We start from the raw sequence: 15,890 nt of genomic DNA on the forward strand, positions 1-15,890 counted from the left end.
CTTTCACGGAATCAATTCCTCCAACAATGACACCTGTGAGAGCTGACTCCCAAATGTTCACTCCCTACCCAACCAAGATTGGATGGAACCACTATGATTAAAAGGTTAAAGGTTACAGGTGTCTGGTTTCAGTTCCAGTTCCATCAGAATAGATGCTCACCAGAACGTCAGCCGGGCAAGCCCAACCCCCCACTGTGGTGCCCTACCACAGCAGTAGCCTCCCCAGTAAACAGCTTAAACTCACGGCCCTGGGCGGGGATCGATCTCTCGCCACGCGAATGCGAGGCAAACACGTTACCACTGTACTAGCCAGGAGGCATTACAGTGGCTCAAGTTTATGGAACCAACTTGATGGGACAGAGTATTTCAAGTATATAATTATCCCCACTTAAATCATAGTGGCAGGCACATCGGACATAATGCCGATATTCCTATCTCGAAATATAAAACCATCCCAACCCTGAAATCCGAGGGCCAAATTTCTGCATGCCAATAAGGGAATATTGACACACCTTTAGTTTAAACATTATCAGGTAGTTGGTAAAACCACCACTGCTACCACAATCAGTTTCAAGAAAAACTTCAATCCTTGCTAAAAATCTGGACAGTGGAAGGGGGAAGAGAGGTTGGTCAGCAAGGTGGGAGACTGTTTATAATATATGAAAGAGGTTGAAGTAATAATAATAAGCAATATAAAAAGTATGACAAATTTTGAGTAAAATTAGGGATAAGATTACTCCCCAGTTTGAGAGCCTTGTTGCAGGTCACAAGGTTTCAACACAGAAATTATATTTAGAGAGAGAGAGAGAGAGAGAGAGAGAGAGAGAGAGAGAGAGAGAGAGAGAGAGAGAGAGAGAGAGAGATTTATTGTGTGTGCATGTGTGTTACAAGGATTTACAAGGATTTTGGATGTCTCAAAGAGTTTTTAGTCCATCCATGGAGACTCCTTTTGCTCTTTGGTAGAGCAATTAATCAAAAGCATTTAGAGTTTTTCTGATCTGGTCTACCTTATTCTTGTACTCGTTTAGCATGTTACTGTTTACTACATCCGCTGGATGTCTATTCCAAGTATTTGCTATTTTGTATGCAAAGAAATTACCACCACATTGAGTGGTGTTATATCTTTTCAATTCCAGTTTGTATCCATTACCTCTAGACTGATTTGTGCTAAACGTGAATAGAATTTTGAATGCCTCTATTAACTGACCCCTTAGTCATCGAGTTTCCAGATCAAATAAGTTCAAACGTTCCATCCTCCGTCTAGCTCCCAATTGCCTTAGTGTTGGAACTAGTTTGGTGGCCCTTGCTTGTATTGCTTTCAGTCTATCTATATCCTTCTGAATACTTGGAGCACAGAATTGGACTCCATATTCTAGATGGGGTCTTACTAGTGATGTGTACAGCTGTAGTAGTGTCTTTGTTCCTGTATTTGAATTCTCTTTATGTAACCTATTAATTTCTGTGCTTTCTTTAAAGCTTTTATGCTTTGTTTGGTGAACTTCAAATCCTCACAGATAATGATACTGAGATCCTCCTGGCCCACACTTTCTATTTCATTACCCGGCAGTGAGTAATCTGATTGTGGGTTACTATAACCTATGTCCATGACTTTACATTTCTCACAGTTGAAAGGGATTTGCCATATTCTGGACTATATTCCTAGCTTTATTAGATCTTCTCATACGAGTTCTATGTCTTCTGAATTTGCAGCATTTATGCCTAGTTTAGTATCGTTGGTAAATTTGGCTATTAAATGTTTAAAAGCTGTCATGAATAGCAGAGGCAAAGGACAGTGACATTGCCCTATCAAGCAGGACAATGCCCTAGAGACCATATTACATATGATCAGCGTCCAACCCCCCTCTACACCCAAAGCTAGGACCAAGGAGGGCCAGGCAATGGCTACTGATGACTCAGCAGATAGACCTATAGGCTCCCCCAAACCCTGCCTCCTTAGCTCACAAGGATGGTGAGGTTGCAGCGACCAAAGGAACTAACGAGTTTGAGCGGGACTCGAACCACAGTCTGGCAATCACCAGGCAAGGACACTACCACCCGACCACCACAACCCAAAATTTTGAATGCCTCTATTAACTGTCCCCTTAGTCATCAAGTTTCTAGATCAAATAAGTTCAAATGTTCCATCCTCCGTCTATATCCAAAGTGCCTTAGTGTTAGGAGTACAGTATTGTAGTTTGATGGCCTTAGCTTGTACTGCTTCCAGTCTATCTATATCCTCCTGAATACTTGGAGCCCAGAATTGTACTCCGTATTCTAGATGGGGTCTTACTAGCAATGTGTACAGCTGTTGTACAGTGTCTTTGTTTCTGTATTTAAATTGTCTCTTTATGTAACCTATTAAGGTGCGTTCACACCTTCGAACAGTGTCTGTCGGACAAAACTGTTACCATATCTAAATTGAAAGAGAATGATGTCATAAGCATGGAAATGTGGGAAGTTGATATGGTAACAAACAGTGGTACCAGATGAAGATGACTACCAGGATTTCTACTCCCTTTACCAGACACATACTGGAAGAAATGTCCAAAGCTGATGTCGGTTGGCATCTCTGTTATCTATGTCAGTGTTATAATCTGTACTCTAGAATCAAGTAGCAGTTATCAGCTTCAAGTACGGAGCATCAAAATCATAGTACACCGTAAAATAAAAGCACAATCTAATAAACTAAATTATGCAGCATGATTATTCCTGATCTTTTGATAACGATGGAATGGCACATGGAAGGACTAGTTGCAAAGACGGAGTGAAAAAAGGAGCCATTCATCCGTTTTCAAGGAATCTCAAATTGATTATGAATCAGACTTTAGAAACTATATACTGATGGGCCCAAACACTTTATACATTTTATTGGAGAACTAAACACCTTTTATAACTAAGCAGGACACATGTAGGAGAGGAAGCATTTTTCCAGAAGCACATCTGGAGGTTTAAAGAATCACATATGCCTAACTTAAAATAACCTATCAGTGAACTGAGGATGTTATTGTTATTAACGTGCAATGTCGAGCCTATATTATTTCAAGATATAACTGTTTGAGACTGGTCATACTTCGAATTATGTGTTGTTAACTAAATCCAAATTGTTTCCGTGATAAAGATAAAATGTTCAAAATTTGTTTCCCCTGTTCCCGTAGAGAGAGAGAGAGAGAGAGAGAGAGAGAGAGAGAGAGAGAGAGAGAGAGAGAGAGAGAGAGAGAGAAAGAGAGAGAGATAGAGCGAATTACACATTTTCCTCACGATCAAACACTTCAAGGAAATGAAGCCAAGGTGTCCATAATTGAAACAGATTCTGTTATGCTATAATCGTATATCGAAACGCCATAATTTGGTTGTGCAAATGTCTTCTGTACCAACCTCCGACTTTTTTTATTTCTCCAATTTGTGTAGCTCTTCTTGTAATGACCTATTTTGGATTCCATATTCTATTCGACTTCTAAATCAGTTACAGACATTCCACCTCTCGGAAGTTCTGACGTTATTTTATTTATTGCTGCTACACGTTTATTTCTGTCTTTGTAAACATTTCTTTGATGTTTTATAAGCATGGGTTCTGCCAGTACTATTTGATTAGCAACTGAGCCTCTCTTCTATCTCAAAGTCAGCTTTCCTCCGTAACTGGATTTCAACAACTCTGTCCATAGTGCTACTATACTTCCGGAGTGTCTGAAGCTCAGACTCTACGAACACAGGCACTGTCAGACACACCACTTTGTGCTCGTTATTGACGTCATTAACACTTCCTTCATAATGTTACCCGGTAACAATTATGTTCGACGGACACTGTTCGACCTTGTGTATGCACCTTTAGTTTTTGTTTTTTTTTGTGCTTCCTTTAAAGCTTTTATGCTCTGTTCGGTGAACTTCAAATCTTTGCTGATAATAATACCAAGATCTTCCTCCTGATCCAAAACTTTCTAGTTCATTACCCACCTGAGAGCAATCTGATTGTGGGTTACTATAACCTATGTCCATGACTTTACATTTCCCACATTTGAAAAGCATTTGCCATTTTCTAGACCATTCTCCTAGCTTCATAAAATCCTCCCTTAAGGCTTCTACGTCTTCTGAATTCATGGCATTTATGCCTTGTTTAGTATTGTCAGAAAATTTGGCTATTCTAATAGTTTATCCTAAATCTACGTTGTTAATGTAGATCAGAAATAGCAATGGGCCAAGGACGGATCCTTGAGGTACTCTTGTAACAGCTGTCCCCTCCGAAGCTTCTCCATTGATTACAACTCTCTGTTTTTAATTTGTTAACCAATCTTTGATCCATTCTGTTGATTCGTCAATGATGCCTAGTGCACTAATTTTGACCATTAATTTTTATGAGTAACTTTGTCAAAAGCACTTTGAAAAAATAGGTATGAGAGAGAGAGAGAGAGAGAGAGAGAGAGAGAGAGAGAGAGAGAGAGAGAGAGAGAGAGAGAGAGAGATTTTTTTTCCTACAACAAATCATAATACTGTACTTCCATTCTTTTTTTTTATATAAAATTCACAAGTTCCTGAATTTTCCTGACTAAAGTAACAGTCATAACTGCACCTTTTCACTTCTTGTAGAGATGATCCGCAATCAAAGAGTAAAAGAGAGCATTTTTGTATACTACTGTATTCTCAAACACAAATGTCTAAGGAAAAGCTTGTAATTAGGAAAATAAACTAATGTAATATTGTATATAGATGAATAATTCTAAACTGTCTCAATAAAACATCGCATACAAATTCACTCTTAATTAACTAATACACCTTTCAGTTTAATAACAACAAAATTGCTTTTACAGCTCATAGTTCCTACCTTGAGGAATGTAGAAATCAGACACAGCAGCAGCCAGGTACAGCAAAGCTTTTGGAGCATGTTGCTGAAGACACTGAGTGGCCGAGCGAAGAAGCCAAAGGTAGTCAGAGAGAGATGTGAATGTCAGCCACAACAGTCTACCTTCAGCTTTTACGATTTGATAGTTTCGCCAAATTGGATGGACCTAAGTAACAAGAAAAGAAATATTCATATTCATCAGTTTAAAAAACACACATGACAATTTAAAAATAAGTTAAATGGAACATGAGTGATTTATAAAAGCCCTAATTACTGCAATACCACCACCTATGCCAATTGGTTTCAAGAGACTATGACGTGAAAGAAATTGATTATCGACATAGGTTGGACTTTCACCTACACTATTCTCAAGTGGGTGAGGGCCGCATGATAAAACACATATGCAAGAACTATTACTTCCCTATACACACACACTTTTTTTGCACTTATTTGTTTTTATTCACTTTACTGTTGCAACCTCAATTTTATTTTTATCTCATTTTACTTTATAAATGCTTAAAAGACACTTCTTTATTTTATATTGATAAAAATACTAACAAATATAATTTGAAATGTTGAACATTTACATACTTTACCAAACTTTTAATATCAGGGAGGATTACAGATGTCGCTCCTCTTATGCTAAGCTGCAAATGTTCATTAGCAAGTCTTGATTTAAGTTTTCAATTCAACATGTTTCATTCTAGAATATGTTCTCATAAACAGGTACTTCCAAAAGTAGAAATATAACGGAATCTTTATCTTCAAGTCAGGAGGTTACCTTTCCCCCTGTAAACTACCAGTTTGACTGAGAGAGGAATTTTGAGGAGAAAGGCTGTGCATTCAATATTTTGAGTTTTTGTTTCAAGAAACCTAAAAAGCTCCGCTGGCCACATTTTAACACGTCACAAGCCGCAGGTTGCCCGTGTCTGCTATAAAGTGACTTAATGGTTCCCTATACATCATACATACATATATACACCAAGGCACTTCCCCCAATTTTGGGGGGTAGCCAACATCAACAAATGAAACAAAACAAAAAAGGGGACCTTTAATCTCTACGTTCCTCCAGCCTAATAAGGGACTCAACCGAGTTCAGCTGGTACTGCTAGGGTGCCACAGCCCACCCTCCCACATCATCCACCACAGATGAAGCTTCATAATGCTGAATCCCCTACTGCTACTACCTCCGCGGTCATCTAAGGCATCGGAGGAAGCAGCAGGGTCTACCGGAACTGCGTCACAATCGCTCGCCATTCATTCCTATTTCTAGCACGCTCTCTTGCCTCTCTCACATCTATCCTCCTATCACCCAGAGCTTCCTTCACTCCATCCATCCACCCAAACCTTGGCCTTCCTCTTGTACTTCTCCCATCAACTCTTGCATTCCTCACCTTCTTTAGCAGACAGCCATTTTCCATTCTCTCAACATGGCCAAACCACTTCAACACATTCATATCCACTCTAGCTGCTAACTCATTTCTTACACCCGTTCTCACTCTCACCACTTAATTCCTAACCCTATCTACTCGAGATACACCAGCCATACTCCTTAGACACTTCATCTCAAACACATTCAATTTCTGTCTCTCCATCACTTTCATTCCCCACAACTCCTATCCATACATCATAGTTGGTACATTCACTTTCTCATATAGAACTCTCTTTACATTCATGTCCAACCCTCTATTTTTTACTACTCCCTTAACTGCCCCCAACACTTTGCAACCTTCATTCACTCTCTGATGTATATCTGCTTCCACTCCACCATTTGCTGCAACAACAGACCCCAAGTACTTAAACTGATCCACCTCTTCAAGTAACTCTCCATTCAACATGACATCCAACCTTGCACCACCTTCCTTTCTCGTACATCTCATAACCTTACTCTTACCCACATTAACTCTCAACTTCCTTCTCTCACACACACTTCCAAATTCTGTCACTAATCGGCCAAGCTTCTCTTCTGTGTCTGCAACCAGTACAGTATCATCTGCAAACAACAACTGATTTACCTCCCATTCATGGTCATTCTCGTCTACCAGTTTTAATCCTCGTCCAAGCACTCGAGTGTTCACCTCTCTCACCACTCCATCAACATACAATTTAAACAACCACGGCAACATCACACATCCCTGTCTCAGCCCCACTCTCACCGGAAACCAATCACTCACTTCATTTCCTATCCTAACACATGCTTTACTACCTTTGTAGAAACTTTTCACTGCTTGCAACAACCTTCCACCAACTCCATATAACCTCATCACATTCCACATTGCTTCCCTATCAACTCTATCATACGCTTTCTCCAGATCCATAAACGCAACATACACCTCCTTACCTTTTGCTAAATATTTCTCGCATATCTGCCTAACTGTAAAAATCTGATTCATACAACCCTTACCTCTTCTAAAACCACTCTGTACTTCTAAGATTGTATTCTCTGTTTTATCTTTGATCCTATTAATCATTACTCTACCTTACACTTTTCCAACTACGCTTAACAAACTAATACCTCTTGAATTACATCATTCATGCACATCTCCCTTACCTTTATATAGTGGTACAATACATGCACAAACCAAATCTACTGGTACCATTGACAACACAGAACACATATTAAACAATCTCACCAACCATTCAAGTACAGTCACACCCCCTTCCTTCAACATCTCAGCTCTCACACCATCCATACCAGACGCTTTTCCTACTCTCGTTTCATCTAGTGCTCTCCTCACTTCATCTATTGTAATCTCTCTCTCATTCTCATCTCCCATCACTGGCACCTCAACACCTGGAACAGCAATTATATCTGCCTCCCTATTATCCTCAACATTCAGTAAACTTTCAAAATATTCCGCCTATCTTTTCCTTGCCTCCTCTCCTTTTGACAACCTTCCATTTCCATCTTTCACGTCTCTTCAATTCTTGAGCCAGCCTTCCTTACTCTCTTCACTTCTTTCCAAAACTACTTCTTATTCTCTTCATATGAATGACCCAATCCCTGACCCCACCTCAGGTCAGCTGCCCTCTTTGCCTCACATACCTTGCGCTTTACTTCCACATTTTTCTCTTTATATTTTTCATACTTCTCTATACTATTACTCTGCAGCCATTCTTCAAAAGCCCTCTTTTTCTCTTCCACTTTTACCTTCACTCCTTCATTCCACCATTCACTGCCCTCCCTCATGCTGCCTCTAACATCCTTCTTGCCACACACATCACTTGCAATCCCAACAAAATTTTCTTTTACTAACTTCCACTCCTCCTCTAAATTGCCGGTTTCTCTTACTTTCACTTCGTCATATGTCATTTTCAACCTTTCCTGATATTTACTTTTTACCCCCGATTTTATTAGCTCTTCAACCCTCGCTAGCTCCCTTTTACATCCACCCTCGCTAGCTCCCTTTTACATCCACCTACTCTATTCCCCCACTCTTTTGCTACAACTGATTTTCCTTCCACCAAAAAATGATCAGACATACCGTTAGCCATACCCCTAAACACGTGCACGTCTTTCAATCTTCCAAACATTCTTTTAGTTATTAACACATAATCCAAAAATGCCCTTTCTACTACTCTTCCATTTGCCACTCTTACTCATGTATATTTATTTTTATCTCTCTTTTTGAAAAAGCTATTACTTATCACCATCTCTTGCTCAACACACATATCTACCAGTCTCTCACCACTCTCATTTTCACCTGGTACGCCATACTTCCCAATGACACCTTCTACCTCTCTAGCGCCCACTCTAGCATTTAAGTCACCCATGACAACTACATAAATCCTTCTACCCAGTCCTTCTACACACCTAGTTAATTCATTCCAGAACTCATTCCGCTCTTCTTCACTTTTCTCACTACCTGGCCCATACGCACTGACAAACGCCCAACATTCCCTACCCAACCTAACCCTTACCCACATTAACCTAGATGATATCTCCTTCCATTCCACTACTTTACCTGTCATCCATTCACTCAGCAATAAAGCCACACCCTCTCTCGCTCTTCCCCTTTCAATCCCAGACACTCTACCAGACATTTCACCAAACATCACTTCACCCTTTCCTTTTATCTTCGTCTCACACAAGGCCAATACATCCATCCTTCTATTCCTAAACATACTTCCAATTTCACATCTTTTACTCTATCGTACTACATCCACGCACATTCAAACACCCCAAAACTAGAGTGCGGGGAGCAGTCACTTTCTCCCCAGCTCCATCTCTTTGTCGATGTCTCACAGGATGTAGATACAGGAGAGGGGGTTCCCAGCCCCCTCGTCCCGTCCCTTTTAGTCGCCTCTCACGACACGCAGGGATAACGTTGGCGCTATTCTAATTGTTTTTATGCCCCTGCGGCCCTATACATAACGTGAAGAAAAAAAATGCTTACAACCTGTCATTGTTTTTATAAAAACTGCATACAGAACTTACATTAATAAGCTTCCATGTGAAGTACATTACTGAACTGTACAGAGCAGCACTTAATTGTTATCCTATGACTTAAAGACCGATGTAAGGTGGAATAAAACCAAATATGTTGAATTTTGATTTTGTATTTGATATTCAAGGAGAGTGACAAAGTCGGAACGGCTGTACAGTATATTGAAATGATGTAAAGAGGGATATTACTGTATTGTATTAATGCAGAGAAAGAATAGTAAAGTACAGTAACTCATTCTGGTTACAAGTAAAATAATAAGAAAACATGATAAATTTGGAAGTCCTTTACATAGGAGAATGATAATTGCAAAGCTGGAATACGGCAGTTAAAAATCATAACGAGGTGTCAACAACAAGCCGGTTGTTACCTGCTGGTGGTGGAGAAGCAACTGCCTACTGCTGGCTCACTAACAAACCACTTCGATAGCAGCTGGGACTTTCTAGAAGGTTGGTGTTTGCAACAAAGTATGCATTTGTTCCTCCACAAATACAAACCTTCATCCTCTACATATTATTATTATCATTACTTGCTAAGCTACAACCCTAGTTGGAAAAGCAGGATGCTATAAGCCCAGGGGCCCCAAGAGGGAAAATAGCTCAGTGAGGAAAGGATACAAAGAAAAATAAAATATTTTAAGAAGAGCAACAAGATTATAATAAATATCTCCTATATAAACTATAAAAAACTTTAACAAACTAAGAGGAAGAGAAATAAGATAGAATAGTGTGCCCAAGTGTACCCTCAAGCAAGAGAACTATACCCAAAAAGACAGTGGAAGACCATGGTACAGAGGCTATGGCACTATCCAAGGTTAGAGAACAATGGTTTGATTTTGGAGTGTCCTTCTCCTAGAAGAGCTGCTTACCATAGCTAAAGAGTCTCTTCTACCCTTACAAAGAGAAAAGTTGCCACTGAACAATTACAGTGAACTAAGAAGAATTGTTTGGTAATCTCAGTGTTGTCCGGTATACAAGGACAGAGGAGAATGTGTAAAGAATAGGCCAGAGTATTCAGTGTGTGTGTGTAGGCAAAGGGAAAATGAACAGTAACCATAGAGAAGGATCCAATGTAGTCCTGTCTGGCCAATCAAAAGACCCCATAACTCTCTAGTGGTAGTATCTCAATGGGTGGCTAGTGCCCTGGCCAACCTACTACCTATAAGACTCATTCTTAGGTGAGAGGAAGTCCCTATTCAAACTGCCTGGAAACATATCCTGAGATACTAACAACTAGAGAATTTGAGATGCTGAAAGAGTTAAGGATCCTGCTACAATGTGTACCAGTGGCTTAGTAATACCAGCAGGTCCATGGCCCTGGCTTCAAGGGCTGTTCTAAGAATATCTCTGTTGTAGACCTGACATACTGTATATATGTGATGGGTTGTCTGAATTACATTGTATGGCATACATAACTAATTATGGGTTTGCCTGGTTATGTCACACTACCTCTCATTAGGAGTGTGGGTTAAAGACTCTTCCGTGAGTACAGAATAGCCACATGCCAAGTGGAGATTACTTGCATCAAGATAAATTCCAGATGGCAAGGTCTTTGAAGCTGTACCCCAAGAGAGGAGAAGACTGAAAGGAAATGAAAAAGCCAGTTATTCTTCACTTTCATCCCAGATTCATATGTAACTTTTGCCCTCAATCCAATATTAATAGTCCTGTGAGAGGAGCCCATGTAGTTATAGGCTACTACCTGCTGTGCAGCTATGAAAGGACCTAAAGAAAAAGTGTATAGGGACCTATGGGTTACATCCTGTAGTTAATGGGCAGTGAACGTCGTTTGACTTTTCATATGTTTGTATCACAAAGATTCTTTTTGATTACCCAAGTTGCACTTATACTCCTGGCTTCGTGCACTCTTACTCGTGCTTTTCTTGAAGAAGGGGAGAGTGACAAAATTATCTGGTTGATGACCTCTCTCAACAAGGTAGAAATTGTGTTCTTTATTACCTTTTTTCGTCCTCCCTCTGCTGATGAAAAGATATCGCAGGAGAGGTTTAACACCATGTGTACACTTGAAATAGTGCCTCAGCACCCTCCCAGGACAAAATAACAATTGACCAGGATAATCAGTTACCTTTCTAAGGATGTTGATCTGTAAAGATAAACACTTGGAATCAGGAATGAAGGACCTAGGTTTTAGCAAAAAACTCAGGGACAAAGGAGACTGAAACCTACCTCCATTCCTTAAATGGGAATTGTCAAGAGAGACCATGAAGTTCATGAATAGGTATAACATCGAAGAATTCCAAAAATTCAGGATCTCTGTCGCTATCCAAGGACTCAAAGACCAATTGGATCCCACCACTTACGTTCTCCAGCTCAAGTTGTCCGCCACTACATTTTTCTTGCCTGAAATGAAGTGGGCTGTCAAGAATATCAAGTCAAGTTCCAACCATTCATGTGTCTCTACTGAAAAATGGCAAAGCTGCAAAGACATAGTACATCCTTGTATGTTTATATAGGTCACCACAGTGGTGCTGTTGCTCATCAATGCCAAGTGACCTACTAGAAGAGGGTAAAAATACTGGAATGCCAGAAAAGCCACTCTCAGCTCCAATACATTTATATGGACCAGGTGCTCCGGTTCAGACCAGAGCCTGGAAACCCTAAGTTGATGGGGGTGTGCTCCCTAAACTTCTTTAGGCACGTCTGTGAATAACAGGAATTCTCGAGGCAGCAGACTTATCCAGCCAATGATGAAGATCATTTTTGGCCTCTTCCCCTATCTTCACTAGAGAGAAGGGATGGTTGAGATGTTGAGCCAAACACCCTTTTAACTCCCAATGAAGTGACTGAAGTTTAAGGCAACCATCTGATACTTGATATTCCAAGGATGTCAGGTGTCCTAGTAACTGCTGCCACTAATGTGCTAACAGATGGAGCTGTCAAACAAAGAGAAGTACCACCTTTCTTGGGCGAGATATCCTGTTCTGAGATGGATACATCCTTTCTGAGATGGATACATCCTTTTGAGAACCGTGCCTATGTCCATTCCAAGGTATGTAAGTCTTTGTATGGACATTAGCACAAGCTTCTTTTGATTCATCACAATCCCTGGATCGTAACAAAATGAAAGGAGTTTGTCTTGGTGGAGAAGGGTTTCCTACGAGTCTGTCAGGATTAGCCAATTGTTCAGGTACTGTAGGAGACAAATACCGCTGGTGTGTACCTATGCTGAAACTACAGGGAAGACTCTTGTAAGTACTTGAGTAGCTGTAGAAAACCGGAAGAAAAGTACCCTGAACTGGAATACTTTGTCAGCTATTACTACACGTAGGTATTTCCTGGAGGACGGATGTATTAGAATTAGGAAGTACGCGTCTTCTAAGTCAATGGTCACTACATAGTCTAAAGGCCTGACCACTTGCCTGACCATGATTGTGGTCTCTATCTTGAATGGGGTCTGCAAAACAAACTCGTTCAGGGCTGCCGGGTCAATGACTGATCTCCAGCCTCCCGAAGCCTTCTAATCAAAATAGTCGACTGAAAAAGCCTAGGGAGCCATTGACGACCCCTGGAAGAACCTCCTTCTCCAACATACCTGGACTTCTGCCTCAAGGGCTAGATTCTTTGCCGATCCATGATGATAGGGAGGTACCCGGATCGATAGATGCTCATTGTCCATCTTTCCGCCCCATGACACCATCACTTAATCTAACTGTATTGTAAGCATACTCCCACTGGTGGTATAGTGGAAGGACTGCCTTCCCAACAGGGTCATTGTCCACGACATTTTCCTCTACCTCTGAAATGTCCCTGGCCTAGATGAGCAGTAAAGGGCTAACTTGATCCTCCCTTTAGGATGGATGCCTGAGGCCAACAATAGCCCCTCAGAGCTGGCTTGCCTGGCTGTGCTGACTAAGTAGCAGCTTTAGCTTAACCTGCGGTGGGGGTGGACTGCAGTTGCCAGAAGGAAATGGTTCAATACAGTAAGGAGTCCTGGCTGTATTTCCTTCACCTCTTGGTCGTAGATTCTACCTACACTGCGGGATATTAGGTAGGATTCTTTCAGTAGTTACGGAGGTCAAATCATTCTCATTGGCCAATTTGCTTATGGAATTTGGATGCCATGGCATCAAGTCTCTCAAGGACCCAATTGGCTGCCTGATGTATCAACAACTCTAACACTTTGGCCCCCTTGAGAAAATGTCCTTCAGGGGAGTCCTGAGTGTCTGGTTTAAAGCTACAGCTCCTAACCACTGGTCAGTTCAGACCGTCACTTGCTGCTCCACTATAAACGTAGCCTCCATATTCTACGCTGCAATATATAAGGTGTTTGTATCTAAGAAAACTTAGTGGATTTGTATTTTATGAAACATAGTCATTTTATTAAACCTGTATATATATATATATTGATATCCCTCTGTGCCCATATATATAAAAAATGCTTTGATCTGTTATTATTCCTTTCCAGGTATTGACAGCAGCCCCTACACTCAGTAGGGAGTGTTAGGGAAGATTATCTAGCCCACTACTGTATGTATATAGAAAAGAGTGAGTAAATCCGTCCCTGGAATCCAGTGTATCGCATAACAATTATGAATGTGGTTGATGGCCTGTTACCAGTGTGTAGTGGTCTGTGATGCTGCTCTGTATACATATTACATTGACAGTGAACTGTAAGTCCCATCAAGTGTTTGACTGAATAACACCACAACTAATGTATTATAAGGCCATTGGCGATTGCTCGTGTTCGATCATCAACAAGGAACAAGATATTGCTACTCCACATCACCAGATCACAAAAGGTGATTCCATACTTGAACTTAGTGATGGACAGTTTTTTTTTTAAATGTTTGCCACAGAACCAAGTGAACGTAAAGGGGCCTAAAACCGTCTTTTTGCGGAGATATCCAAAACCGTTAAGTGTCATAAACATTAATAGTTAACTGGGACTATTGAAATAACATACTGGTACTTTCCCAAATAGATACACGGTTAGGTGTGCCTTGGTTTATACTTGTACTGTATAGGAACACTTATGAGTGTCCCACCTGGGGGGAAAAAAATTTCCTGTTTGTTTATCTTGTTACCCTGTTACTGAAGCTTGATGTAAAGGAATGCTAATTTTGCCTTTAATTTTCTATTTGGATTGATGGGTCCATGTTAACATAACCCTAACAGTTTTTCAAATAAATATTTTTTTCTTGTTTTTTATGAATACAGCATCTCATTCCAGTTCCTTACACCAATGAGGTCTCCTACTCAGCCGCTGTTTATTTTCTCAGCCACTGTTTTTTCTTAGTCAAGTTATTTAAAATTAAAATTCCCTCACTCTCTAGTTATCAGTAAAAACAATATTTCCTTTCACCTAATGTTCTTATACTTTTATTTATAATCCAGCTAGCCCAATGAAAGGATGTTAAAAAGCAAGATTCTAGCTGGGTCCCCTTGCCCAGTATAAATCAAGGGGTGGTGCCCAGAGCTCCGTTCTCTTGACCTGTTACTTAGGTTTTTTGGGGTATTCCACCGTTGTATATTTGTTGTGTAGTGAACGTCTGGTTGTAGTCGGCATTCGGACACTAGGCAGTTCGGGTGCTACCTCTGGCCACAGTCCACAAACCACTACAACGCCTCCACCGAGGAGATAGAAGATGCTGTCAGACGCTGTCATGACACCTGGTGTCAATGGAGCTACTGTACTGCAAGATCAGGAGTGGGGGAAGGAAGAGCACCCCCTCCGTTTGGAAACATTTCTTCTGTCTTGTGAGGGCTGCTGGAATCAGGCAGGACGACCTTCCCCCCCTCAAGGAATCCTTCTCTCCAGACACTTTTGAGCCAACCCTGTCTAAAGCTCTTGAGGTCAGGATTGACCAAGGAAGTTCCAGACGAGGTCTAGAACTGCCAGGCGGTAAAATTAATTATCAATTACTATAGTTATTAATTATCATTATTATTATTACAAGTTAGGCTATAACCCTAGTTGGAAAAGCAAGATTCTATAAGCCAAAGGGCTCCAACAGGGAAAAATAGCCCAGTGAGGAAAGGAAACGTGGAAATAAATAAACTACGAGGAATAAATAATCAAAGTAAAATATTTCAAGAACAGTAATAACATTAAATTAGATCCTTCACACATAAACTTAAAAAACTAAAAAAACCAAAAAAAAAAAAATAAGAGGAAGAGAAATAAGATAGAAGAGAAAAGCGAGTTTACCCCCAAGCAAGAATACTCTAATCAAAGACAGTGGTACAGAGGCTATGGCACTACCAAAGACCAGAGAACAATCGTTTAATTCTGGAGTGTCCTTCTCCTAGAAGAGCTGCTTACCATAGCTAAAGTCTCTTCTACCCTTACCAAAAGGAAAGTAGCTACTGAACAATTACATTAATTACATTAGTTAACCCCTTGAGCAAAGAAGAATTGTTTGGTAATTCCACTGTTGTCAGATGTACGAGGACAGAGGAGAATGTGGTAACAATAGGACAGACTATTCGGTGTACAGTATGTGTAGTCACAGACAAAATGAGCAGTAACCAAAGAGAGAGATCCAATGCAGTATTGCCTGGCCAGTCAAAGGACCCAATAACTCTAGCAGTAGTATCTCAACGGGTGGCTGGTATCATAGCTAACCTACTACCTGCTTTCCTCTCCTATGG

At 40.5% G+C, this 15,890-nt stretch overlaps 1 protein-coding gene across 1 annotated transcript in view; it reads right to left on the bottom strand.

Annotated features, from left to right (window-relative positions):
- Ppcs (phosphopantothenoylcysteine synthetase) overlaps positions 1–15,890 on the bottom strand; it is a 210,211-nt gene that overhangs the window by 19,046 nt on the left and 175,275 nt on the right. The window contains exon 5 of the mRNA XM_068383094.1: positions 4,817–5,000. Coding sequence (XP_068239195.1) covers positions 4,817–5,000 — 184 coding nt within the window. The remainder of the gene's footprint in view (positions 1–4,816; positions 5,001–15,890) is intronic.

This window comes from Palaemon carinicauda, chromosome 1 (assembly GCF_036898095.1).
Source record: "Palaemon carinicauda isolate YSFRI2023 chromosome 1, ASM3689809v2, whole genome shotgun sequence".
Classification (NCBI taxonomy): domain Eukaryota; kingdom Metazoa; phylum Arthropoda; class Malacostraca; order Decapoda; family Palaemonidae; genus Palaemon; species Palaemon carinicauda.